General features: G+C 40.2%; 1 protein-coding gene across 4 annotated transcripts in view; it reads left to right on the top strand.

Annotated features, from left to right (window-relative positions):
- Positions 1-5,516: 5,516 nt before the first annotated feature.
- Positions 5,517-24,935, top strand: part of TERF2 (telomeric repeat binding factor 2) — a 24,207-nt gene continuing 4,788 nt past the window's right edge. For 2 of the 4 annotated variants that reach the window (XM_059383473.1, XM_059383471.1), the window contains exons 1-7: positions 5,517-5,953; positions 6,059-6,154; positions 6,803-6,933; positions 16,072-16,158; positions 17,203-17,349; positions 18,960-19,066; positions 20,800-21,192. In XM_059383473.1, coding sequence (XP_059239456.1) covers positions 5,518-5,953; positions 6,059-6,154; positions 6,803-6,933; positions 16,072-16,158; positions 17,203-17,349; positions 18,960-19,066; positions 20,800-21,192 — 1,397 coding nt within the window. In that variant the 5' untranslated portion in view covers position 5,517. The remainder of the gene's footprint in view (positions 5,954-6,058; positions 6,155-6,802; positions 6,934-16,071; positions 16,159-17,202; positions 17,350-18,959; positions 19,067-20,799; positions 21,193-24,935) is intronic. The other 2 variants (XM_059383474.1, XM_059383475.1) reach the window with 2 other exon arrangements.

Here is a 24,935-nt window from a genome sequence, read left to right as displayed (position 1 = left end):
GGCAGATGGTTAAGTGACTGAGCCACCCAGGTGCCGTGGGACCTTAATTAGTCTTAAACTATGCTGTATTTGTATCCAAACTCAGTTTCGAACATCATAACATACACCTCGGTGAGATGCAGATGGTATGCTTTATCTTTTGCAAGGTGGGAGAAAGCTGATTGGGAAAAGGAGACTGGGAGGCTCTCTGACACTGGTGTAGTCTCAGTCCATTTTAAGCAAGATAACACATGAAGGCTGATCCCCCTTGAAAAGTGTTCATGCTTAGGGATTTGTGTCATTCTAGTTTGAAGACCACCAGTTTAGAACGTGTGGAGATGGAATTCTGGTGCAGATTTGTCTGACTCCCACCCTAGATTCTTTCGACTGCCCCTATACAATCCTAATTTATTCCTTGTCACTTCGACCTAAAAAAACTTTTTAAAAGAATATTTATATGCCGGGGGAGGGCTGGGGGCAGTTCTAGAAGTAATACATCAATCACCATTGCTCTAAATTAAAATACATTAATTTGCTTAGAGTGGCTCATGGAATGCAGAAAAACATTTATGTTTACCAGTTTATTAAAAGATATGATTAAGAATAGAGATGAACATCCAGCTTGAGAGATACACAGGGCAAGGTCTGGGAGGGAGCCCAGCACAGGAGCTTCCATCTTGGTGGATTGAGGTATGTCACCCTCCAGTTACATGGATGTGGTCACCAACTTGGAAGCTCTCTGAACCCCATACTACGGGATTTTTATGGAGGCCACATCATAGGCATGAGAGATCATTAACTCCATTTTCAGCCCTTCTCCCTTCCCAAGAAAATAGCAGAAGGGGAGGAAAATTTCAAGCTTCTAATCATGGCTTGGTCTTTCTGGTGACCAGCTCCCATCTAGGAGCCATCTTGGAGCCCACCCAGAGTTATCTTCTTAGAACAAGAGATGCTCCTAGTGCTCTTAGCACTTAAGAAATTAGCAGCATTTTAGGGCTGCCCGGGTGGTTGAGTGGGTTGGGCCTCTGCCTTTGGGTCAGGTCATGATCTAAGGGTTCTGGGATCGAGCCCCGCATTGGGCTCTCTGCTCAGTGGGGAGCCTACTTCTCCTTCTCTCTCTGCCTACTTGTGATCTCTCTCTCTGTCAAATAAATAAAATAAAAATCTAAAAAAAATTAGCAGAGTTTTAGAAACTCTGTGCCAGGAACCAGGGAGACACACACACACACACACACACACACACTCTATTTTCTACTATCTCACAGTGTACTCCTTTAAAGATTTCACATATAAGACTGGAAAAGTCCTTCTCTAGGCATGAAGTGTTTAGGCTCTGCAGGTTTCTTCAACCTCTTGAGTCAGGGATCATGGTAAGGTTTCATAAAGGGTAACGTTTATTGAGGATCTTTCCCCCCTACTCACTGTAGAAAATTAGAAAAATATAGAAAGTTCTAAGGAAGAACAAATTTGAAATCTCTTGTTCTATTGTGGTTAATATAAATAGATCTGGATTTAAAATCAGACTTAGACATAAATCCATTATAATGTCTTGGGCAAGTAACTTAACCTCCTGGAGCCTCAGTTTATTCATCTCTAAAACTGGCATAATAATGACCTTTCTGTAGGATTTTGATGAAGATTAAATTAAATAACAGCATTTATTTACCCTAGCATGGTAAGTGATAAATAGTAAATGGTCAAAGAAATATTTTACAGGGATGCCTGGGTGGCTCAGTGGATTGAGCCTCTGCCTTCGGTTCAGGTCATGATCTCAGGGTCCTGGGATTGAATCCCACATCGGGCTCTCTGCTCTGCAGGGAACCTGCTTCCTCCTCTCTCTTTGCCTGCCTCTCTGCCTACTTGTGATCTCTGTCTGTCAAATAAATAAATAAATAAAATCTTAAAAATTTTTTTACAGATTGTAACTTCCATAAATGTGTGGTCACATTATGTTTCTACCCCTTTTATTTTATCTTGAGCATGAACTAGTCTTTGAGCACATAATTATTTATTTTTATGGGAGGGGCATAATTTTTATCCCAGAATAAAATTCCTTAAAATGAACACTCCATGACTTATTTAGTAATATTATTACTGGCTCTAGTTCTCATTTACACTCTAAGTAAGGCTGCAAGTAATCAAAACCCATGCATTTAAATCTTGGTGCTCATTTACAATGATTTCCATAGAACTGATTTTTAAGCAACGGATGTTTTTATGGCTCTTGTTCTTTTGTAGTTTCGTTTAGTTTTGTCTTCTTGAATTCTTCCCTGGAAAGGTTTTACAGATTTACACTTTCACCAGCATTGACTTAAAGTGCTTGTTTCACAGCATCCTCCCTGACACTGGTTATTACTATTTTTTTCCCCTAGGCTTGCTGACTTAATTAACATATATCAGGCTCATTTCATCTTCACTACAACCCATGAAGTGTCCATTTGGTAGTCCATACTCTTAACCAGGTGGGGGAAACAAGATCACTAGAGGGTAAGTTCTTACCCAAGCCAGTAAATTATTAGGCCAGGAAAAGCCTGTTCATCAATAACTTGCTGACTGTAGCTTTTCCCCTATACCACCCTGCCTCCTGCTGGTGTCCAGAGGGAGGGCAGAAAGCACTGAAGTTCTCAAAACAGAATCTTTATCAGAGCTGGGATGTTTGTGGTGAGTGGAGAGTGATGTCAGGACAACCACACGATGGTGGGACTTTGAAAAATGAGGAGAAAATTCAGCAAGCTTTAGACTTAATATTTATGTGCTTTACGTAAGTTATAGCTTAATTTTAAAAAAGGAAAATGAGAATTTTAATAGAAAAGAGGAGGAAAGACTTTTCAGACAGACAGTGGATAAGCTCATAGAAATAGCTTACACTTACTGAGCCCATACAACCAGCCAAGCCCTCCACGAAGGACACTGGAAATAATAACTCAATTTTTATACAATCCTCATGAGGCACCTCTGTTATTTGTGCTTGACAGATAAGAAAACAGAAGTAAAGAGAGACGGTTAAGCAATTTTTTAAAAAATGTATGTATTTGAGAGAGAAAGAGAGCATGCACTTGAGCAGGAGAAGGAGCAGAGGCAGAGAGACAAGAAAGCTTCACAGTGAGCTCAGAGCCCAAAGCAGGGCTCAGGGTTCAGTCCCAGGACTCTTGATATGAAGACCTGAGCCTAAACCAAGAGTCAGACACTCAACTGACTGAGCCACGCAGGCACCCCAATGGTTAAGCAATTTGTTCAAGTTTACATGGCTAACAAGATGAAGAGTCAGAATGCAAGGCAGGTAATTTGGCTCCTGGTTAAGACAGACAGGTTGGGATGGCATAACAGCCAAAATCACCAAAGGTCTGTCAGACTTAGAGGCCTCTTTGTTTTCTGGAAGGTCTACAACATAGAGATTTTGACAGACCAGGATTTTATACAGATTCAGGTCTGTGCGTAACTAATTCAAGGGTCTAGCATGTGATTTCACAACCTCAGTGATGTTGCCACCTGCCCTCCTGAGTTGTCCTCTAGTAGTCCCAAACTGGATCTTTGCTTTTTCTAATCCAGTGAAACAGGTAGAGAAGGCTCAACCAGTTACTGGACCTCTCGGAGAGGGGGCAAACCATTCCCACAACCAGATTTCTCTATTTGGTCCACGTGCTGGGTCATGAACTCCAAGAGCATCAAAGTAATCTATAGGCGATTCTCATGCTATGTCCCCACTTCCTTCCTACACTGACTCCACGCCCACTCAGTCCTCTGAAAATGCTCCTTGATCATTCATCCTGCCCACCTGTGGAAGATACGGACAATGATGTATCCAGCGAAGGAATGGGAATGGACTTTCCAAGGTCTTTGTGTCAAAGCCATCACAGAAATGGAGGGGGAAAAAAGTAAGTATAGTTTAGGAATGTGTCAAGCAAGGCGAGGGCTGTAAGTGGATTTGGAACAGGAGGTGGACGAGAAGAGAACTTGGAGAAGGAGAGAGGGACCATGATTTTTTTTTTTTTTTTTTTGAAGTCCTCTCCAGGACATAAAGGGAGAAAAGAACTCAGGGAAGATGTCCTGTGTAATCATAAAATTATGTAGTCAGCTGTTCTGTACCTAGAAAATCATGACACAAATACATAAGAAATGGGAGGCAGCCCGAAGAATGTCACTATTTCAGTAAATAGAGTTTCCTGGTGTGTAATTAAATTGCAGTAAATATAATTTGCTAATGGTATGGTTTTTCAATGTGTACCAAAAGCCTTCCTCATGTGCTTAGTCAAATCCAACTTCAAGAAATATGTCAGGCCCTGAGCTAGGTTCCAGGATGTAGGGTGGACAGACAGGGTATCTACTTCCCAAAGCAGCTAACTCTAGATCATGTATCAGGAAGGATGAACTATGAGATGATAAGCAGGGAGCACTGAGATGTTTAAACTGTCCCAGAAAGTCAAGAATGGTTGAAATTCTCTTCAATGAGGCTTGAAGGACAAGAAGGAGTTAGGCTAGAATAGACAAGATAAGGCTCCGTGGCAATTGAGTAGCAAGCAAAAAGGAAGTGACAGAAATTGTGCATAGACACATGTGAGCACAAAATGATGTTGGCAAATAGGCAACCTCTTCAAGCTGTGAACATCATGTTAAGGCATCTGCAGCTTGTTCAAAAGCAAAAGGGAACTGACAAAGAGTAACAAGTGAAATATTTTGATGTGCGTTCTACTGTGTATTTTTTGGTTCACTAATTCCATGTTAAGGAAATAATTATAAATTTGTGCAACGGTACTGTTAAAAGTATGTTTCTAATATTGAGATTGTCTAAAATCAGAAAATTTTGAAATAACCTGAACATCTTATATTAGGGGCTTAAGTGAAGAAAACTTTGGTTCACCTACACATGAGAATGGTATGTAGCTGTTAAAGATACTGTGGAAAAAATATTTAATGGCATGCAAAGACGTTTGTTATACGTTAAATGAAAAATGATTAGATAAAATATATACAGTATAACACTGTTTTTAATAGAAAATACACACACACACACACACACGCACACACTACGTACAAAAGACACTAGAAGGCTATAAAACTGCATGTGAATGTATTCTTTCCTGTGGAATTATGGGTGACTTAAATGTTCATCCTTTTACTTATTTTTTTTTTCCTAACGTGTTACTTCTGTAATTAAAAAAATTATCTGTCTTATATGTCTAGAGGTTTTTGGGGTGCCGGTCGTAATGTATTTCTTGACCTCGATTGGGTTTACACTGGCCTTGCTTTAAATTACTTGTTAAAAAATAAAATAATTTGTTTAAAAATATCTTTTTAATAAACTTTCTATAAACTGTGTGTTACATTTTACAATTTTGTGTTTAATAAGATGCACGTATTTTTTTTTCAATATCTTATACGTAATCCCCAAATCTCAAAGTGTTCCATAATTTCGGAGCGAAGTTGACACTTGACCGCAAACCCGCTTGGTTCACCAGCCTGGACGGCTTGGACTTCAAGTCCCAGGAAGCATTGCGGCCTGCACACCGGGAACTACGGGGTCCGAGGCGGGGTTAGGGAATGCACGGTCTTTTCCCTCCCAGAAGCCCGCGGGCGGCTAAGAACACCGTCCGTGTCATGGCCGCGGGAGCCGGGACGGCAAGCCCTGCTTCCGGCCCGGGCGTCGTACGTGACCCGGAGGCGTCACAGTCGAAGAAGCGGCCCGGCCGGGAAGGCGGGGAGGGCGCGCGGCGATCGGACGCGATGGCGGGAGGAGGCGGGAGCAGCGACGGCGGCGGGCGGGCGGCAGGCCGGCGGGCGTCCCGCAGCAGCGGGCGGGCTCGGCGGGGGCGCCAGGAGCCGGGGCTGGGGGGCGCCACGGAGCGGGGCGCGGGGGAGGCACGGCTGGAGGAGGCGGTCAACCGCTGGGTGCTCAAGTTCTACTTCCACGAGGCGCTGCGGGCCTTTCGGGGTAGTCGGTACGGGGACTTCAGGCAGATCCGGGACATCATGCAGGGTGAGGGCCGGACCTGGGGAAGGAGGCTGGTTGGGGAAGGGGATCTGTGGGGCCTGGGGGTCGGCGCTGGGGGGATCGCCGAGCCAACGATGTCTTCTTTCCCAGCTTTGCTTGTCAGGCCCTTGGGGAAGGAGCATACCGTGTCCCGGCTGCTGCGGGTTATGCAGTGTCTGTCGCGCATCGAAGAAGGGGAAAATTTAGGTATGGCAATTTTTGTTCTTCTCTTGGTTTATTTATGGTTACGTTGTTGTTTTCCAACTTATGTCTGGAACTGAAGGATTCGAGGTTAAGGTGCACTACTACTATGTTTCGATCACAGTGGTCTTTTCCCTTCTAGGATGAGTCTGTTCTCTGGGTCTAGTTTTCTCCAGTTACGATTCCCTTGGCTGCTTTTCTGTTTTTTATTTCCTCCCACCTGTTTCTTGCTTGCCCCAACCTTGCTGCGATCTAGTGAGTTATGTTAAGGCCAGATTTCCCCCCATAGAATGGTTTTCAGAGTATAAGCACTTTTTTCTTTTAACTGAACTTAAGAGCTGTTTAGCAGAACTGTCTTCAGTTTCTGGTCCCTTGTATCTGAGGAGGATGTGTCTGTCCTGAAATTTGAGATGCAAATTCATGTGTTAAAAAATAAATTTCTACCTGCTTTTGAAATTATTAAAAAATAGTCACTTCAAATTTATTGGTTTGAATTTGAACACTTAACATGTTTTATAACTTGTAGCCAGTATGTTAGCAAATTATATGCAAATATTTCTATATTTACATATGTCTTTTCTGATAAACATGTATTTTTGGACATGTTTCTGCTTATAAAATAGCTTAAAGTGAAAACTGTGCTCTTTGTCCTAGACTGTTCCTTTGATATGGAGGCCGAGCTCACACCACTGGAATCAGCTATCAATGTGCTGGAGATGATTAAAACGGAATTTACACTGACAGAGGCAGTGGTCGAATCCAGTAGAAAACTGGTCAAGGAGGCTGTAAGGCTCTATTTTTATTTCCTTTTTCCTTTTGACAAAGAAGATGTCTTTGAGGATACAATGCTTATCTTTTCTGTGTGGGGATGGAGAAAGCCAGTGAGCACACTCAAACATAGACACACACAGATGTTACATCTCTTCGGCCAGGCTTGGAAACTGTTTAATGGCAGGTATGCTGCTTTTGTGATTTTGGTTGTGTTCCTTGTAGCCTTGGCAGGAGGCCACAATTCACAAGAATTGGGTTGGCATTGAAGACTGACATCTTGGAGGTTATTACACCATTCAGGAGCATTGGTAAAGGGCTAGAAGCAACTGGCCTAGGTTTTGGTCATCTTTGTTTATTATAAACCAAAGAGGATCGCTGAGGCCATAGGAAATGTGGGACTGACTCTGAAGAGGAACATTCCTTTTCAACAAACAGAATTAAAGATTCTAGGATAATCAGCCAGTTAGCAAAACAGTAATTGTAGAAGGGTGACATAGCCAGTGTTCTTGACAAGGAAGAAGCTACTGGAGTGTCTTGGAATTTGGGGCTGTGTGTTATTGGCTCAGGTAGTCTCATGTAGTAGAACTTATTTTTATTTAAAACATTACTGGCAATGGGAACCAGTCAGAAAAAGCTTTTTCTTCCTCAGTAACCAAGTCTGGGGGTGTGGAAGCAGATGTAGAGGTGGGGACTGAAGAACAACAACTCAGCATTGCTTTGGTAGTAGAAAGTAAGGAAATTGGTAAGAAAAGAGCACCCCCTAAAAAGATTTGACATGGGGGTGGGAAGATAAAACTGCTTGGCAGTGAAGACTTTCTGTCCCTTAGCAGTGTGCTGGATACTTAGGTACCCTGCTAAAAAAAAAACAAAAAACACAAACAAACAACGAGTGTGTTGCAGATATTTATTCAGTTAAGGACTAGTGAGGTGCAGATATTTATTCAGTTAAGGACCTTGGGCAGGATACTTTCAGTCTTGGAAAGAATGCTCAGATAATCCAAATTCCAAAGAGGAGTAAGTCCAAGAATAGATTTTTAGTATGGGTAGGTCAGGTTTGTATTGGAGGGAAAATGCCAGAAAAGACATAATAGCAAAGGAGGAGAAATCCATGCCTACTTTCAGAAGAGCTGAGGATCTTTTGAATGGGAAGAAATGGTATCATGAGGCACTTGACTGGCTCAGTTGGTGGAGCATGCAGCTCTTGATCTCGGGGTTGTGAGTTCGAGCCCCACATTGGGTGTTGGGATTACATAAAAATAAAATCTTGAAAAAAAACTGCACAGGGAAGAAATGATACCCATTTCAAAGTAATTCATGTAATTCCTGTTAAGTAGGTAGTGGATTCAGAAGTGCAGTTCCTTCAGAACAGAAGAGCTGTAGATTTGTCTCTGTACCCTCTTCTGGAAGAGTCTTGTGGGCTTTCATCTGTTTATTTGTTGATTTATTATTATTTCTTATTTAAGTTTATAGGTCTTGTTTGGGAGGCTTCCTTATGAAAAATCTGTTAGCAAAGTCTAAATTTTTTCAAAATAGTCAACCGTACCCTTATGTTGACTCCCTTCTGCTTTTCCATTTTCCATCATGTACCAGATTTTTTGTTACACTTGCCATATTACTGTTCTTGCTACGTACCAAATTACCCCCAAATCTAGCAGCTTAAAGCAGTAAATATTGTCTCTCACTTTCCAAGGGTTGGGTTCAGCTGAGTGTTCCTGGCTTGAGGTCTCTGATGAGATTGTAGTCAAGCTGTCTGCTAGGGTGGCAGTCATCTCAAGACTCAGCTGGGACTGAAGGATTTGTTCCTGTGCTCACTTACATGGTTGTTAGCAGGACTCACTTTCCTTGCTGGCTGTTGTTTGGAGTCTTCATCTTCTTGCCTCTCCACAGGACTCCTTACAACATGATAGCTTATTTCCTCTAGAATATGTGATCCAGGAGAACAAGAGCCAAGATAAAAGTTGCAGTCTTTTATAACCTAATTTCAGAAGTGTCATTACTTCTGCCATATGCTGTTGGTCACACAGACCGGACCAGCTGTGGATTAGTGTGTGGAAGGGGACTATGCAGAGGGCGGTGACCGTTGGGGGCGATCTTAGAGGCTGGCCACTACAATTACCTTGAACTCTTAGTTATTAAATGATACCATATCACTTGCCTCAATTTATTTTGTTTTTTTAATTTTTCATTTAGAGTCATAGGATCTGTTTATGGTCATCTTCAGGAAAATACCACGGGATGCCCAGGCTGTTGAGGCTTTTTGATGAATTTTAAGCTTTGTAAAGTGTCTCGAAAGTTCATTTAAAATTCTATTAAGTTTTTGTTAAAGTGTGTCAAATTAGTTAAATTAGAACTTTTCGTTATGTGGTGTATGGATTTCTTTGTTTCTTTCTTTTTAAGATTTTATTTGTGTATTTGAGAGAGAGGGAGTAAGAGAGAGCATGAGAGGGGAGAATGTTAGAGGGAGAAGCAGGCTCCCTGCGCACAGAGCCTGATGTGGGACTCAGTCCTGGGACTCCAGGATCATGACCTAAGCCAAAGGCAGTTGCTTAACCAGCTGAGCTACCCAGGAGCCTTGGATGTAGGGATTTCTGTAGGTCTTCAGAACCCCTTCAGGAATCAAAACTATTTTCGTAACAGTGCCAAATGAGTTGACTTTCAGTGCACTGACTTTGCACTAATGGTGCAAAAGCACTGATAGGTAAAATTCCTGGTGCTTTAACATGACCCAGGAAGTGGTAACTTTTCTTACTAGTTATTGTAGTCTTCACTGTCACATAGTTGTAGTTGAAAAATAAAAGAAGCCAGTTTCCATTAAGAATGTCTTTGATAAAGCAGTAAATTGATTTTATTAAATCTAGGCCCTTGAGCAAACACCTTTTCAGTATTTTGTGACAAAGCAGGAAGTTTGCCTAAAGCATTTCTGTCACATAACATGATGGTTGTCCTGAGGAAGTCACTCGTGAGATTGCTTGAGTTGCATGCTACTCTAGGTGCTCTTCTAATGGAACACCTTTCTTACTTGGAAGAACTGACAAATTTTGGTTATTGAGGTGTGGGTATATAGCAGTCATTTTCTTGCAAAAGAGCAATGGGAACATGTCATTTCAGAGAAAACAGTTGGTAGTATTTGTTGCCAGGGATAAAACTCAAGCTTTCAAGTAAAAATTCAAATTTTGGAAAACTTGTATTGATGTACCTGACAGCTTTTCTCATAAGATTGATGGTGGTTAATTAAGAGCTGTGATTTTAAAAAATACTTTCAATGAATGTGTCAACATTTGAAAGATCTGTATAACTTAGTAAAAAAATATGTGCCAAATGGCCAGTGCATTATATTACAAAATCATTCATAGGTAAAAGATCCATTTAAAATGCAAGATAGATTAAAAGATTTTAATATAACAGATGATGAAAAGTTCACTTGCCCAAATTTGGTATAGAGTCAAAGAAGAATAACCACAATTTTCTGAAAGGTCTATTAAAATACTCCTCCCTTTTACAACTTTATATTTGTGTGAGGCTGGACTTTTTTCTTTTATATACTTTAACCACAACAACACATCAGTATGAATGGAGAAGCAGATATGAGCATCCAGCTTTCTTCTGTGAAGCTAGGTAGTACGGAGATTGCCAAAAATGTAAAACAAGGCCAGCCTTCTCATTGTTTGTGGTAGAAAGCATAGTAATTCTTCATAAAGTTATGTTTTTTACAGTAACCTGCAACGCGTTTGTTACTTTTAAATGACTTAATAAATATTATTATTTAAGTTTTTCTTAGTTTTATATTTCTAATATGGTGATATAACGCACATAAGCAAAAGCTCTTCTGGGTCCTCATTAACATTTAAAAGCAGAAAGGAATCCTGAGACTAAAACTTTGAGAACTGATTCTGTAAGCTTTTAATGATATTGAGGCTATATTGGTTTTCGCTTCATAACTGAGATTCCTTAGTTAGGTTCCCGTGGAGAACAGCAGAGTGTAACATGTATGGCACATTATCGGAAAAGCATTTATTCGTTGCTTTTTGCTGTGGAACATTCTCCCCTGCATCTTTGGTAACAGCATCTTTTCTTTTGGGGTCTTACCCCATTTTAGCGGGGCTGGGTGCATAAAACAGTCTCTAAATACCTTAACTCTTGAAATAAAAGGCTTTGTCAGAGCTTTTTGAGCATTCCTGCTTCCCATAACAGCCCTTTTTTTTTTTTGTTGTTGTTGTTTGTTTTCTGAGTTTGCTTCTTTAGCCTTTTTTTCCCTTTTGTGAATTTTGGTTTTCTCTTTCTATGTGCTTTCTGCTATTTCCCCTCAACAGACCTATCCCACCTCTACTGAAAATCTACGCTTGGAATTTCCTTTTTGTTTAAGTTAGCCAGAGACCATTGCTATTGCTTATACCCTAAGAACCTTAACAGCTACATAAGAGAAGAAATTATACTTCTTTCTGAAAACTCTCAAGTGAAAAAAAACAATAGTTCACCCCTAAAAATAAAACAAAACAAAACAACAACAGCTTTCCAGGAAATTAGTTTTAAAAGATAAGCTTATAGTACAAACGTTGTCTCCAATTAGACAGACTTCTAATTTAGAATTTGAAAGTGTTCACATTTCCTTTCTTATTTCACAAATTAAATATAGTAGGACCTGGTTCTAACTCTGAAAAAGACGAGAGTAAGCATACTCTCTTCTGTCCTTCTTAATTCAAGTATAAATCCTAGACAGAATGTTTGGAGCAGCTGTCTGAGGATTCATAAATGTAAATGGTAGTAAACAGATGGGGAAGAAAACCAGAATTTGAAGATCCACCAAACTGGTGATGATTAGTATACCATTTTTTCCTTCTCTGGTACCATCCAGCCTGGATTTGGAGTCTCCTGAGAAACCTAGAAATGCATGCTCCGTGGGAACAGAAAGAACTCCAAGAAAGGCTTCCTCTGGCCTGGGGAGGTGCAAAGGGATCTCCTAAAAGTCAGGGAGGGTGAGAGAAATCCTAGGGTTTCTTTTCTCCCTTCTCTCTTGCCTTGGCACCCAGACAGTACCAGTGTCCTGGTAGCAGCAGTGGCCCAGTGACAACAGTGACAGCGGGGTGGCACTAGAACTAAAGGAAGAGAACCCATTCTCTTTAGCAGTAGAGCTGTGACATGCCCCCCCCCACCCCCTGGGCCCAGAACATAGAGCAAATTCCACTGTTTTGTTTTGTTTTGTCTTTTTACTGTCTATCCTGCTGCTTAACCCTGGATGCTTTTGCAGTTTAGTAGGGAAACTAAACCCCAGGAATACAAGGCTAGTCTGAAATTCGAGTATCAATTTAATGTCCTTCACTCTATTAATCTAAAAAAGAATGAAATGTATCAGTTGATGCAGAAAAGGCATTTAACAAAATTCAACATTAGTTCATGATAAAAATACTCAGGAAATTATGAATAGAAGAGAACATTCTGAACCTGATAAAAGATATCTACAGAAAACCTACAGCTAACATCATACTTGACAGTGGAGGATAGAATGCTTTGTCCTTAAGATACAAAGGCAAGGATACCCATTCTTACCATTCCATTTCATGTCATATGGGAAGACCTGGCCAGTGCAGTAAGTCAAGAAAAAGAAAAGGCAAGAGACTAGAGAGGAAGGGAAGAAATGTCCCTATTTACAGATGATATGACTGTCCATATGGATAATCCCATGAAATATACTAAAAAAATCTATATATAAGTTGAGCAAATTGAAGGATACAAAAATCAACACACGAAGTTATTCATATTTCCAGTATATATTAACAGTGAATGGCTTGAAATGAAATTACCCAAACAGTGCCACTTACAATAGCTCCAAAAGAGAAGAAAAAGAATTACTTAGGTATAAAACTAGCAAAACATGTACAGTTTCTGTATGTGCAAAAACAAAATGCTGATGAAAGAAATCAAGACCTTGGGGCACTTGGGTGGCTCAGTTGGTTAAAGCCTCTGCCTTTGGCTCAGGTCATGATCCCAGGGTCCTGGGATTGAGCCCTGCGTCCGGCTCTCTGCTCAGCAGGGAGCCTGCTTCCCCACCTTTCTCTGTCTGCCTCTGCCTGCTTGTGATGTCTGTCAAATAAATAAATAAAATCTTAAAAAAAAAAAAGAAATCAAGACCTAATAAATGAAAAGGCACGCCATGTTCATGGACTGGAAGATAATAAAGTTAAGAGGTCAGTTCTCTCTCGCTCATCTGTAGATTTAATATAATTCTAATCACAATCTCAACAGGATTTTCTATGGACACAGACTGATTCTAAAATACAAATGGTAAAGCAAAGGAAAAATAACCCAAACAATTCTGTAAAAGGACAAAGTTGAAGAATTCACTAATCCAATTTTAAGAATCATCCTAAAGATACTCATAACCATAAATAAAGATTAATGGAATAGAAGACAAAGTCCAGAAATAAGCCTACACAAATAGGACATTGATTTTTGACAAAAATGTGAAAGCAATGCAAGGAAAAAGTGTTCAATAGAAAAAGGGTAGTCTTCAACAAATGGTATTGAAGTAGTTGGGTGTCCATATGCAAAAACTGAATCTTGACCTCACAAAAATTAATTCAGAATGGATCATAATCTAAATATGAAATGTAAAGCTGTAAAGATTATTGAATAAGATGAAAGAAAAACTTTATGTCCTGGACTTAGGCAAAAAGTTCCTTAGTTATGACAATAAAAGCATGATCTGTTTAGAGGAAATTTTGATAAGAGAAAATAATGGTAAATTGGACTTAATCAAAATTTAAAACTTTTATTCAGAAAAACTGTTAAGTGAATAAAGACAGGCTGTAAACTAGGAGAAAATATATGCAAATCACATATCTGACAAAGGACTTATGTCCAAAATCCATAAAGAACTCTCAAAACTATTTTAAAAAATGGGCAAAAGCCTCACCAAAGAGAATATACAAATGGCATATAAACACGACAAGATGTTCAACATGATTTGGCCTTCAGCTTAGGTCATGATCCCAAGGTCCTGGGATTGAGTTCTACATTGGACTCCCTTCTCACTGGGGAGCCTTCTCCCTTTCCCTCTGCCCTTCCATATGACCCAGCAATCCCACTTGTGGATATTTACCTTAGAGGAATATTAAGTTCACCTCAAAACCTATACATGAACGATTTAACGTCTATTCCTACTCATAAAAAATTGCAGACAACCCAAATACCCTTCAGTGGTCAATGGATAAAAGTAGCACAGTAGTCCTCCCACCCCATCCATAGTTTCACTCCATGGTTTCAGTTACTCACAGTCAACTGTGGTTGAAAATCAGACAATTCTTCTTCTGACATATGGTCAGAAGGCAGAAGGTCAGTAGTAACCTAGGGCTAAGTCTTAATATCTGTGTTATTCATGTCATGTCACCTCATCACATAGGCATCCCACCATCTCAGATCACAAGGATAAGTACAGTACAGTAAGATATTTTGAGAGACAGACCACATTCATATAACTTTTATTACAGTATATTGTTACAATTTTTCTTGTTTATTGTTAATCTCCTATTGTGCCTAATTGATAAACGTTAACATAGGTATGTATAGGAAAGAGGAATGGGAGGCATTACTATACATTCAAATAATGGAATACTGCTCAGCCATAAGAAAGAACGAACTACAGATAAAGCATCACATAGATGGATCTTAGTAGCACTAACAGAAGGAAAGAAGTGTCTCAGGGTAATATCTTCTAAAAAATAAGCACTACATGCACAGGATTCCATTTATACGACATTCTTGAAGAGATAAAACTGAAAAGATCACTGGTTGCCAAGGGCTGGGGACGGGAAAGGGGTGACTACAGAAGGTTTGCACAAAGGCAGGTTTTTGCATCCTCATTGTGGTATTACAGGAGTCAATACATGTATTAAAACACAGGATACTACCCCCTCCAGCCAATAGTCCATTTTACTGTATGCATGTTAAATAAAATTTAAACATATAATAGGATCTAAATTATTTTATATAAAGTAGAACCTTTGAATTCTTCAAGAAAGTAAGTATCTGAAAATGATGTAAAAGTGAATGGTCATCTGAGTATAAAATATAAAGACCTACTCTGTACCTACCCTGGGCAGCAAGAATTTATGGTCATGCCTGCTATTTAAGAGCATTTGACACCAGTTTCCTTTGCATGTGGAGGACAGAATCACCAGAGATTAATACCAGAGATTAATTCCTTTTGCTAGTCCTACATCTTTTGGTCCGTATCTCTTTTAGTTCTTCCCTGAAATGAAGATTGAAAATATCTATGGACCAGTTTTCCTTCCCTGTTGTGTGTGTGTGGTGTTTCTTTTACCTCTCTTTGAGACAGTATTTATCCTGTTAGGTAACTCCAAGTGCTTTTCTAATTTTTTGAAAAAAATGACACATTTTAAAAATATCACTTAAAATTTCGATCAGTGTCATTTTTCCTCTAAATATATTTTCTTGGGGTTTTTACTAAAGGACTCTTTATCTTTGTGGCTCATGAGACTTTTGCATCCTACCTGGAGTTCTGCCCTCCTTGTGTGTTACCTGTCGATGTGCTGGGTTTGTTCATTTCAGTAATTCCCTGCACACGTGAACTGGAGTTGCCAGCTGGGGTTTAGGATAGTGAGAGGCTGTGTTGGTTGTCCTACAGAAATGGCCTCAGGTCTTTCCTGAATGGAACTAGCAGAACTCTGTAGTCAGCAAATGGCTTCCCCCCCCCCCTCACAGTGTAGCCTCCCCTCTCTGTCCCCATCATTATATCAAAGCTTTTGCATCCAAAAAGAACAGATCCAATTGTTCTGGGGACCTGGAATGACTCCTGCCCATTTTGCCTTTCCTTAGGAGGCCCTATTCAAACTGGGTAAATGGTCTGTAATCCAGAGGATCAGATTTTGCTTTACCAGCTATTTTTTGAAAATCCGGTATAATGTTGAAAATCTACTACCCTACACAGTGAAAGAAGAGTGCTTACAGTTGTTCATAATGCCTGAGCAGTGACTGTTAGTTTTTAAATAAAGGAATTTGACAGAATGTGAAGAAGTTCTTGGATATATAAGACTCATTTTTTACTTATTAGTAGTTTATTTTAGTATCTGATATTCTGATTACACCTGTCATTATTACAACAGTTAAAAAAAAAAGGTTTTTTTCCCCTTTTGTAGGCTGTCATTATTTGTATCAAAAACAAAGAATTTGAAAAGGCTTCAAAAATTTTGAAAAAACATATGTCCAAGGACCCCACAACTCAGGTAAATTTGATATATTTTTGCTCCCATGACTTAAATCCATATCATTGTTTTTTTGTGGGGAAACAGGGAAAGGGTTCTTTGTTAGGAATGTTATCTAAATATTTGGCACCTTTAATCTTGTCTTTTATATCCGGGATAGCTTACAGTGAGATTGGTTTTTCAAAAATTTGTTTTTTATTATATAAATTTACCTAAATTATTTTCTTGCCCATTTCTGCCATGTTTGTGACAGAACTTTTAAGTGATCAGCACCAGTATGAAGCTATCAAGTTCTGTAACACTTCTAACTCTTATTTACGTAAATGCTGATCCTGCAGACTGCCTTGGTGAGGACTTAATTCCTCTATTTTCTGGTGTCAAAAGCTCTGTTGGTGCCCTGCTTTTTTTTTTCTTTATAAATCTAAATTTGAGTTCTTGAAAAGGTAATACCTGTATATAATAAAATTCAAAAGGTACAACAAAAGAGTTGAGCTCATCTCTTAAGTCAGCCACCTCATTCCTTTCTTCGTAGGCAACCAGTTTATTCTTTTATCCTTTCAGAGATATTCTACGCATGTGCAAGCCAACAAATGTGCATCTGTGTTTACAGATATATATATATAATATATGTATATTATATATATATCCATTCTTCCTGGTCTTTCTATATGCACCTGTGAGCATACCCTCACAGGTGTATATAGAATTTACGAACATTTCATAAATTGCTTTTTGCACTTAACATACCTTAAAGATTGTTCTGTATTACCACTTAAGGAGTTGCTTCATCCTTTTTTTCCTTAAGTTTAAAAATCTTTATATGAATGTATAAAGGTACTTCAGATTCCAAGTTCTTCTTTTTTTTTCTTATAGCTACATAGTAACTTCTGTGGCTGATCCATAATTTATTGACCTGTTCATTGTGATAGGCTCCCCTTCCTATATATGTACTAGTGATTGCCATTGACAGCATTGTGAAAGTTCTAATAGTGTTGTCTCAACTCAGCATCACTGAATTTTTACTGGAGTTCTTTCTTATGTGACAAATATCGGTCCTTTGTGTAGAAGCTGAGAAATGATCTCCTGAACATTATCCGTGAGAAGAATTTGGCCCACCCTGTTATCCAGAACTTTTCCTATGAGACCTTCCAGCAGAAGATGCTGCGCTTCCTGGAGAGTCACCTGGATGATGCAGAGCCCTACCTCCTTACGGTGGGCCTTGGCTGCCTTTTCCCATAACCATGATGTGGCCTTGAGGATGTGCAGGCAATTAGAAAAGGACAGCTCTTTTTATAAGTGAAAAGAGTAAATGTGTATAAAAGACTGAATTATATGCACTGTCTTTCTTAATTAAATGCCTAAAATACACAGAAGCAGGCAAAAATGGAACATACCTGGTTTTTCTCACCTCCCATTTATACCTCCTACATTTGATTAATCTGTGTGGCTAAAGTGGGGACACACTTAAAATTACTGGTGGTCTGCAAAGGAGATGAAATTTGAGTTTGGGAGGAAGAGTAGTTTTGTAGACATGGTGTGATGGGGTTGTTAACAGGAAGAGGGAATAACTAGAGAAAAAAAGGTGTGACCAGAGGATGATAAGGCAAAAGAAACTAAATGAAGACATTCTTTAATTGCATCAAAGTGATAAGCAGAAAGAGTGGTAGCAGTGAGGCTCAGGACAGTATGCAAAAGAATTAGAACCCAGGCTGTCCTAGAGGGTGGGCTGTGATACTGGGAAACTGAATGAGAAGGTTTGTTGTTGTCTTCTTTTTTTTTTTATAATCACCAACATTTAGAGAGTTAAGAATATCTTAGCTTGGGGTGGCTGGCTGAATCGATAGAGCGTGCAGCTCTGGATCTTGGGGTTGTGCGTTTGAGCCCCAACACTGGGTGTAGAGATTACTTAAAAATAAGATCAAAGACAGAAAAAAGAAAGTATCTTAGTACATGACAGTAGATCTACCAGGCCCATATTGGGATAGTGTCACTGATAGGAGCAGTTATTTGGCAGTTGTCAGACCGTCTGCAAAGTAGAGAGTTTGGGATATTCAGGGTGCAAGTATCAGGATACTTGAGCCTGGCCGACCGTCCTCTCTTTTGTGTTCCAGATAACTGGAAAATAACCTGCCACTGTTTCTGTGAGGGGAGAGACCTCTCAGTTTTAAAGACATCATTGTTACAGGCATACGTATCTGAAACAATGATACTGGACTGATGAGAAACATAAAATTTTTAGTCAAAGGCAGACAGATAAGCAGTTAGAGTCAGAGCAAGATTGGTCCACTCAGGGCTTTATGTAGTACTGGGATTTTCAGAGTTATTAGGCAAAACATATTTGTGGATATAGAGTTACAAAAAATTTTAGACACATACTAAAAGACACTAATATAAACACCAGTTATCTTAAGTTTGAAAAAAAGTCTGACTTTTGTGCATGACCCCAAAGGTGTATTTGGCATTGAGAAACTAGATTAGGGATGAGATTGAAAGAACAAAAAAGGAAGTACAAAGTAAAATTACGTACTTATTTGTTGTCCAAAAGGTTAAAGAATTCTTAGTGTCAAGATGGTTAGCACCACTCAGATTGAATTCTTGTTTAGTATAGAAAACTCTGAGCCATTTTTTGAGGAAGAAAAAGGCAAGACATTTGAAATAGTTCTTGTGAGTTCTCTCCCTTTGTGTGTCCGCCTCTAATTTATGCCTAGTTTGGATTTCTAAATGAACGTGTCTGCCTGTTGAGAGTGTATGTTCGTGGCGAAAGACGAGAATTAATGAAATTCTGTGGCTTCCTCTTCCTGATGACATCCTTCTTTTCCCAGATGGCCAAGAAGGCTTTGAAATCTGAGACTGCTGCCTCCAGTACAGTGAAGGAAGATAAACAGCCAGCACCAGAGCCTGTGCAAAAGCCACTTAGAGAACCTGCAAGGTGAGAGGGATGGCTTTTTGTGATCTTGAGTGAAACACAAGGGTAGTCTGTTGGCAGCAGTCTCCTTAGAGCAGAATCCATTAGTTCCTCTTGGTACTAGGTTACTTGTACAAGGCACTGTGGGAGTTACAGAGCACACCCCGGGAAAAAAAGAATATTGAAGACTGGATGTCATATCCCTAACAAAAGTTCCCGACTGGCTATTCCTTAAAGGTTCTTTCCTTCTCTGTTCTCCTATCCTTGCCTTGCCCACATCTTGCCCACATCTACTTGTGGATACCTGATCTCTTAAGGCAGTGTTCAGACTTGTGAATCAGATTCCCAAACAAGTTTTTGTTTTTGTTTTGTTTTTTTTTTTAAATATTTATTTATTTATTTGACAGAGAGATCACAAGTAGACAGAGAGGCAGGCAGAGAGAGAGAGAAGCAGGCTCCCTGCTGAGCAGAGAGCCCGACATGGGACTTGATCCCAGGACCCCGAGATCATGACCTGAGCCGAAGGCAGCGGCTCAACCCACTGAGCCACCCCAGGCACCCACCCAAACAAGTTTTTAAAGCAGGGGGCCCAGTAGGAAATGCATAGGAATGGGTGTAAGATAATGCAGTTCAGAACATGGAGTGTGAACCAAAGAGGGCATGCTTTTAAGCTTCATGTGATAGTTGCTATGTGGGAATGTCCAAGGATGCCCAAACTGTAGTTCAGATTTTTATGTGAGACATCTAGGGTTTTTTGTTTTTGTTTTTGTTTTTTTAGCTTTCCCAGTTTCTGAATTGGCAGATTTCTGAGTTGGCAATTAATCCAACTTAAAAAAACAAAACTTACATAGGTGAGGCAATAAGATGTATCTGCCAACTGGGTTTGGCTTGTAGGCTGACAGTTTACCCTCTCCTAACAGTTTTTATTTAAAGTTTATTGGTTATTCCAAATGATAGATGAACTTACTTTTATTATGAAAAGGCAGTTTCTCTTTGTTCTAAGACTGCATGGCACACTAACTCAGAGAATTCTCAAAAGTCCCATTTATAAGTGTACTGTAGGAGAAAGGGGGCAGAATGGAGACCGTCTTTTCCTTCTCCCACAGGAGGGTTGGACGGGACCGGAAGGTGAGATTGCTAGATTGTCGGTTGGTTGTCCAGGCAGACTTGTAACTGGCACTATACAGAGAGTTCTTACATAGTGGAAAGCATTACTTTAGTTCATGCAGACAAAAGGGGTTAGTGCACCGGCTAAAAAGGTCTCTTGGAGGGGGAGTGTCATTGGCTCTAGTCCTTTAAGTTTCTTTTACTTGGAGTTTAAACTCTGGAGTTCAACTTATATATTTAAAGCCTCTACTTATGCTTATAAATGGAAGCTTTATAAAGTTGTTATGAGCAGTTTCTTACTTTTTTTTTTTAATTTTTAAAAAGATTTTATTTATGTATTTGAGAGAGAGCAAGAGCGTGCACAAGCAGGGGGAAGGGCAGAGGGAGAGGGACATGCAGACTCCCCATTGAGCAGGTAGTCCAATGCAGGGTTCAATTCCAGTACCCTGAGATCATGACCCAGGGTGAAGTAAAACACTCAACTGACTGAGCCACCCAGCTGCCCCTCTTTTATTTTTTTTAAATGAAGAGTCCTCCACTCGAAGAGTCCTCTGTCTCATTTGAGGCTTCACGCTTTGGAAAAGTTGCGGCTATCTGGATGAGCATCTATAATGGTGAGACTGATCCTTGTATATTTGCTTTATATATAGGCAGTTACGGACAACTCCAACCACCATTGGAATTATGACCTTGAAAGCAGCTTTCAAGACTCTGTCCAGTGCACAAGATTCTGAAGCAGCCTTCTCAAAACTGGACCAGAAAGATCTGGTACTTCCTAATCAGGTGTCCCTGCCATCACCAGCCCTCAAAAACAAGAGACCAAGAAAAGATGAAAATGAAAGTCCAGCCCCTACTGAGAGTGAGGGTGGTTCCGAACTGCAGCCCAAGAATAAGCGCATGACAATAAGCAGATTGGTTTTGGAGGAGGACAGCCAGAGTACTGAACCAAGCACAGGTCTGGACTCCTCCCAAGAGGTCGTCCCAGCATCACCATCCAAGCCCGCCGTTCTCAACCAACCCCTTTCTGGGGAGAAGAATCCCAAGTATGAAGACCTTCTTTGTAGCAGTTTTGGGGATGGTTGGTGGTCCTGGTTGGGCCTGGTATTGCTTCCATGAATGAAATAACTTTCAGCTAAGTTATTCACCACCAAGGCTTGCTCAAACTGCTAGAATGTGACTTGGGAGTGGGGAGCGACAACATAGCCATCTCTGGCAGTTCTGAAGCCCCACCCATGGGCTTCCAGGCATTGCTCTAGATGTGAGTGAGGATGGAAGGGTTTCAGAGCTTCCCACTCATCGCTGCTTTCATTTTTAGCAAACTTCTCAGTGCCTTGACAACTAAATACCAGTCTTTGTTAAAAGAAATTTGTTTGAATTGGGCTACTTTAGACTTTGAGCCTTAAAAAAGATTTATGAATATTTATAGTTTTGTACCTTCTAAGAGCAATTAAGACTTGGCAATTTGAGTAAACATCTACTAATCTCTCACATTCTGCTAGGTTCTATGGGGCAATGGTTAGAATGCTTTTATTTTGCTCCCTATCATGACCCCCAGGCCTAGCTTTCAATTTTTGCTACCTTTTGTGTCCTTTTGTGGATCCTTCCTCCAAGCAAACTGGTTTGCTTGTTCTCTAGAACACACTGTTTTTGCTACTTTACTCTTCTTGCTTCCTCTCATTCCCCACAGTTGGACTGTCATTTCTTCATCATTGCTTGTGACAATCCCATCCATCCTTCAAAGAGAAGAGATGCTGATATTGACTAGAGTACTTTCCATGAGCCTGGCACTTTTCACATATTGTTTTACTGAATCTCTAGAACCCTTATTCCGTGAGTGATATATTCGCCCCATTTTAGGAAGTTTAGAAAAGTTACTAGCTTGCCTGAAGTCACAAACATGAAAAGTGGCAAAATTGGGCTTTGGGATTTTTTTTAAGATAGGCTACATACCCAATATGGAGCCCAATGAGGGGCCTGAAATGAGATCTTGGCTCAAAAGTCCATGGCCTATACATCGCATACACGAAGCTGCCTCTTAAAATTCTGCCTCCTCCATAAATCTCCCCTGGTCACCCTGCTGTAAGTGATCACCTTGCTGGTCTCCCAAGGCCATTGCCATCTCTACCACTGCTCTGTTGTTGTTGTGGGGGGACCTGTGTTCTGACATGCACCTGCTAGGTGCCCAGAGAGGCTGTGGCATCTAAATGATTAATGCTCAGGCACAAATCTGCGCTATATGTACCACCACCTGCATCTGGAAGTGAGTGAATTGTTGACCAGGCAAGCAAATGGAGCCCAACACATTTTATTCTCATGTGATAAATGATCTTCTTTATTCCTTGCAGCAGTCCTATAAAGTATAGATATTATTCCCATGAACAGATGAGGAAACTAGAAAGAGTACATGCTTCCAGTGCTTTTATAAAAGGGAGGATTCGTGAAGTTTTAGACCTGTCCACCTCTCTCATATGTCAAGGGCATGAAGTATGATGGGTACTCTAAAGCAGAGGTTGGCAAACTATAGCCCCTGGGCTAAATCTACCCGGTACCTGTTTTTGTAAATAAAGTTTTTTTTGGAACTCAGCCACAAACATCACGTATGTATTGTCTGTGGCTGCTTTTGATGCTACACTGAGTTGAGTAATTGGAACAGAGCCATTAAGACCTACAAATCTGAAGATATTATCTGGCCAGGAACAGCCTGGCTTTAAAGGAATTGTGTGAGCTACTGGGGAGCTCCAGGAAGAAGAGTTGAGCCTGCTCACCAAAGTTGTGGGTACAGCAAGCCTTGCAGAAGAGCGAATGTTGAGCTGATCTTGAAGAGTAGGAAGTGATCAGGCATATGGTGGGGTGGGGGTTCTAAGCAGCAGAAACCCCTTGTATAAAGTCATGAGAAAGCCTAGTATGCTCCAAGAAATGTCATGGACTCTGTATGGCAGAAGAATATAGTGCACAGAGAGGATGAAGGGAGATGGGCCAGGTCTTAAGTTCCTATTGTATTCTATCAGGTGGAGGTTCTGAAGCTGGGATTCGTATCACTAGTCTGTGGAACGTTTAATAAAATACATAATCTTTAATACTGAATTAGAAGGGGCAGGGGATGGATCTGTAATCTGCTTTTCTAACTGTGCTCCCAGATCATTCTAATACAGCCAGTCTGAGGGCCTGATGAGCTACCATTGATGGCTTTTGAACAGGCAGTGAGGCAAAGGAGACAAAATCGGTGGCTGGAGACTTCTATAGGATGAGTAGTTAGGATCACTGGTGGAATTGAAGGCAGGATTAAGGTAAATCCCCTGGAGGGCATGGTCACAACTACTAGATTTTTATATGTCCTGTGGCAGATGATAAGGACAAGTGCTGATTAGATATTTGTTAACCAAATGATAATTCTTGGTTCTTGCAGTTTAAAGGGTCATACCCAAAACCTCTATAAAAGGCCAGCAAAGAATTAACATTTTAGGCTTTCTGGACCACTTGTATCTCTGTTGTTAATTTTTTTTTAAAACAAGCCTTTGAAAAGGTGAAACCATTCTTAGCTCAAGGGTTGTACAAAAACCAGCCACAGGGTGTAGTTTGCCGACCCCTTGAGATCAGACTCCTCTAGCCCATTCACTGCTCATCAAGTTCTAACTTTACCAGTAGTAGCATAAGGACCAGGAAGTGACCTAACTTGCCCAGGACCTTGGAGCCACAGTGAGAAGAAGACCCAGATCTGAGTCTCTTCTACAACAGAAGTTAGGCAGTACCAAACATTTGTACACAAAGTAAAGGCTTGAGTTCAAAGGAAGAGCAGGAGTTTACCAAAGTGATCTGTGTAGATTGTCTGCAGGAGGAATGAGCAGATACGCAGGTGGAAATGCCAGAACCAGAGGTTAAAATCCGTTTTATCGCGGCATGGGGATAAGCAGGTAGAAAACTGAATCCTGACTTTTTTTTATAAATAATAATTAACACACTTAATATCCTAAAAAGGAAAAACCTCATGTAATTTTGTCACTTGTCTCAAGCAAATTATTCTCAGAAATAAAATTTTGGGGGATATGAGCCAATTTAAACATAATGGAAAGTAGATGGTTCACCATTTGTCTCATTAATGGAACTCAAGAATTTTTTTTCAAGTCTATACTTCTTAAATGAACTGCTTTCATTACTCATTTGCAAAATACCTAGCCAGCCTTAAAAATAAATTTCTGTTCATGGAATGGAGACTGAGGTTTGTCTCTACTCTTGATCAAACCTTCCAGGTCATTTGATCTATATTCTTCAAAATTTAACTCAAATACTTCCCATGTTGCTTTGTAATAGATGTTATGGTTCTGAGGTCAGATTTGTGCTGTGTTCTGTTTCCAGGACAGTTGTACTATTAATCAGGTAAACACAGTTACAGTTGATTAGAGAGGACTGACTACAGCTTTCATTTATTCAATAATTTGGGTTAGGGATTATTTCTTAGTTTTGGAACTTTTTTGGTTATACTCAAGTACTTAACATTTCATGTGCAAAGGAACAATTCTTACTTGCTTACTACTCTGTTAGTGGTATAATTTATTTGCAGCTCTTTGATAATCCCATTATTTTTTTTTAAGATTTTATTTATTTATTTGTCAGAGAGAGAGAGTGAGAGCGAGCACAGGCAGACAGAGTGGAAGGCAGAGTCAGAGGGAGAAGCAGGCTCCCTGTGGAGCAAGGAGCCCGATGTGGGACTCGATCCCAGGATGCTGGGATCATGACCTGAGCCGAAGGCAGCTGCTTAACCAACTGAGCCACCCAGGCGTCCCTGATT

Source organism: Mustela nigripes, chromosome 17, assembly GCF_022355385.1.
Source record: "Mustela nigripes isolate SB6536 chromosome 17, MUSNIG.SB6536, whole genome shotgun sequence".
Classification (NCBI taxonomy): Eukaryota; Metazoa; Chordata; class Mammalia; order Carnivora; family Mustelidae; genus Mustela; species Mustela nigripes.
This window is presented reverse-complemented; position numbering and strand designations above follow the sequence as displayed.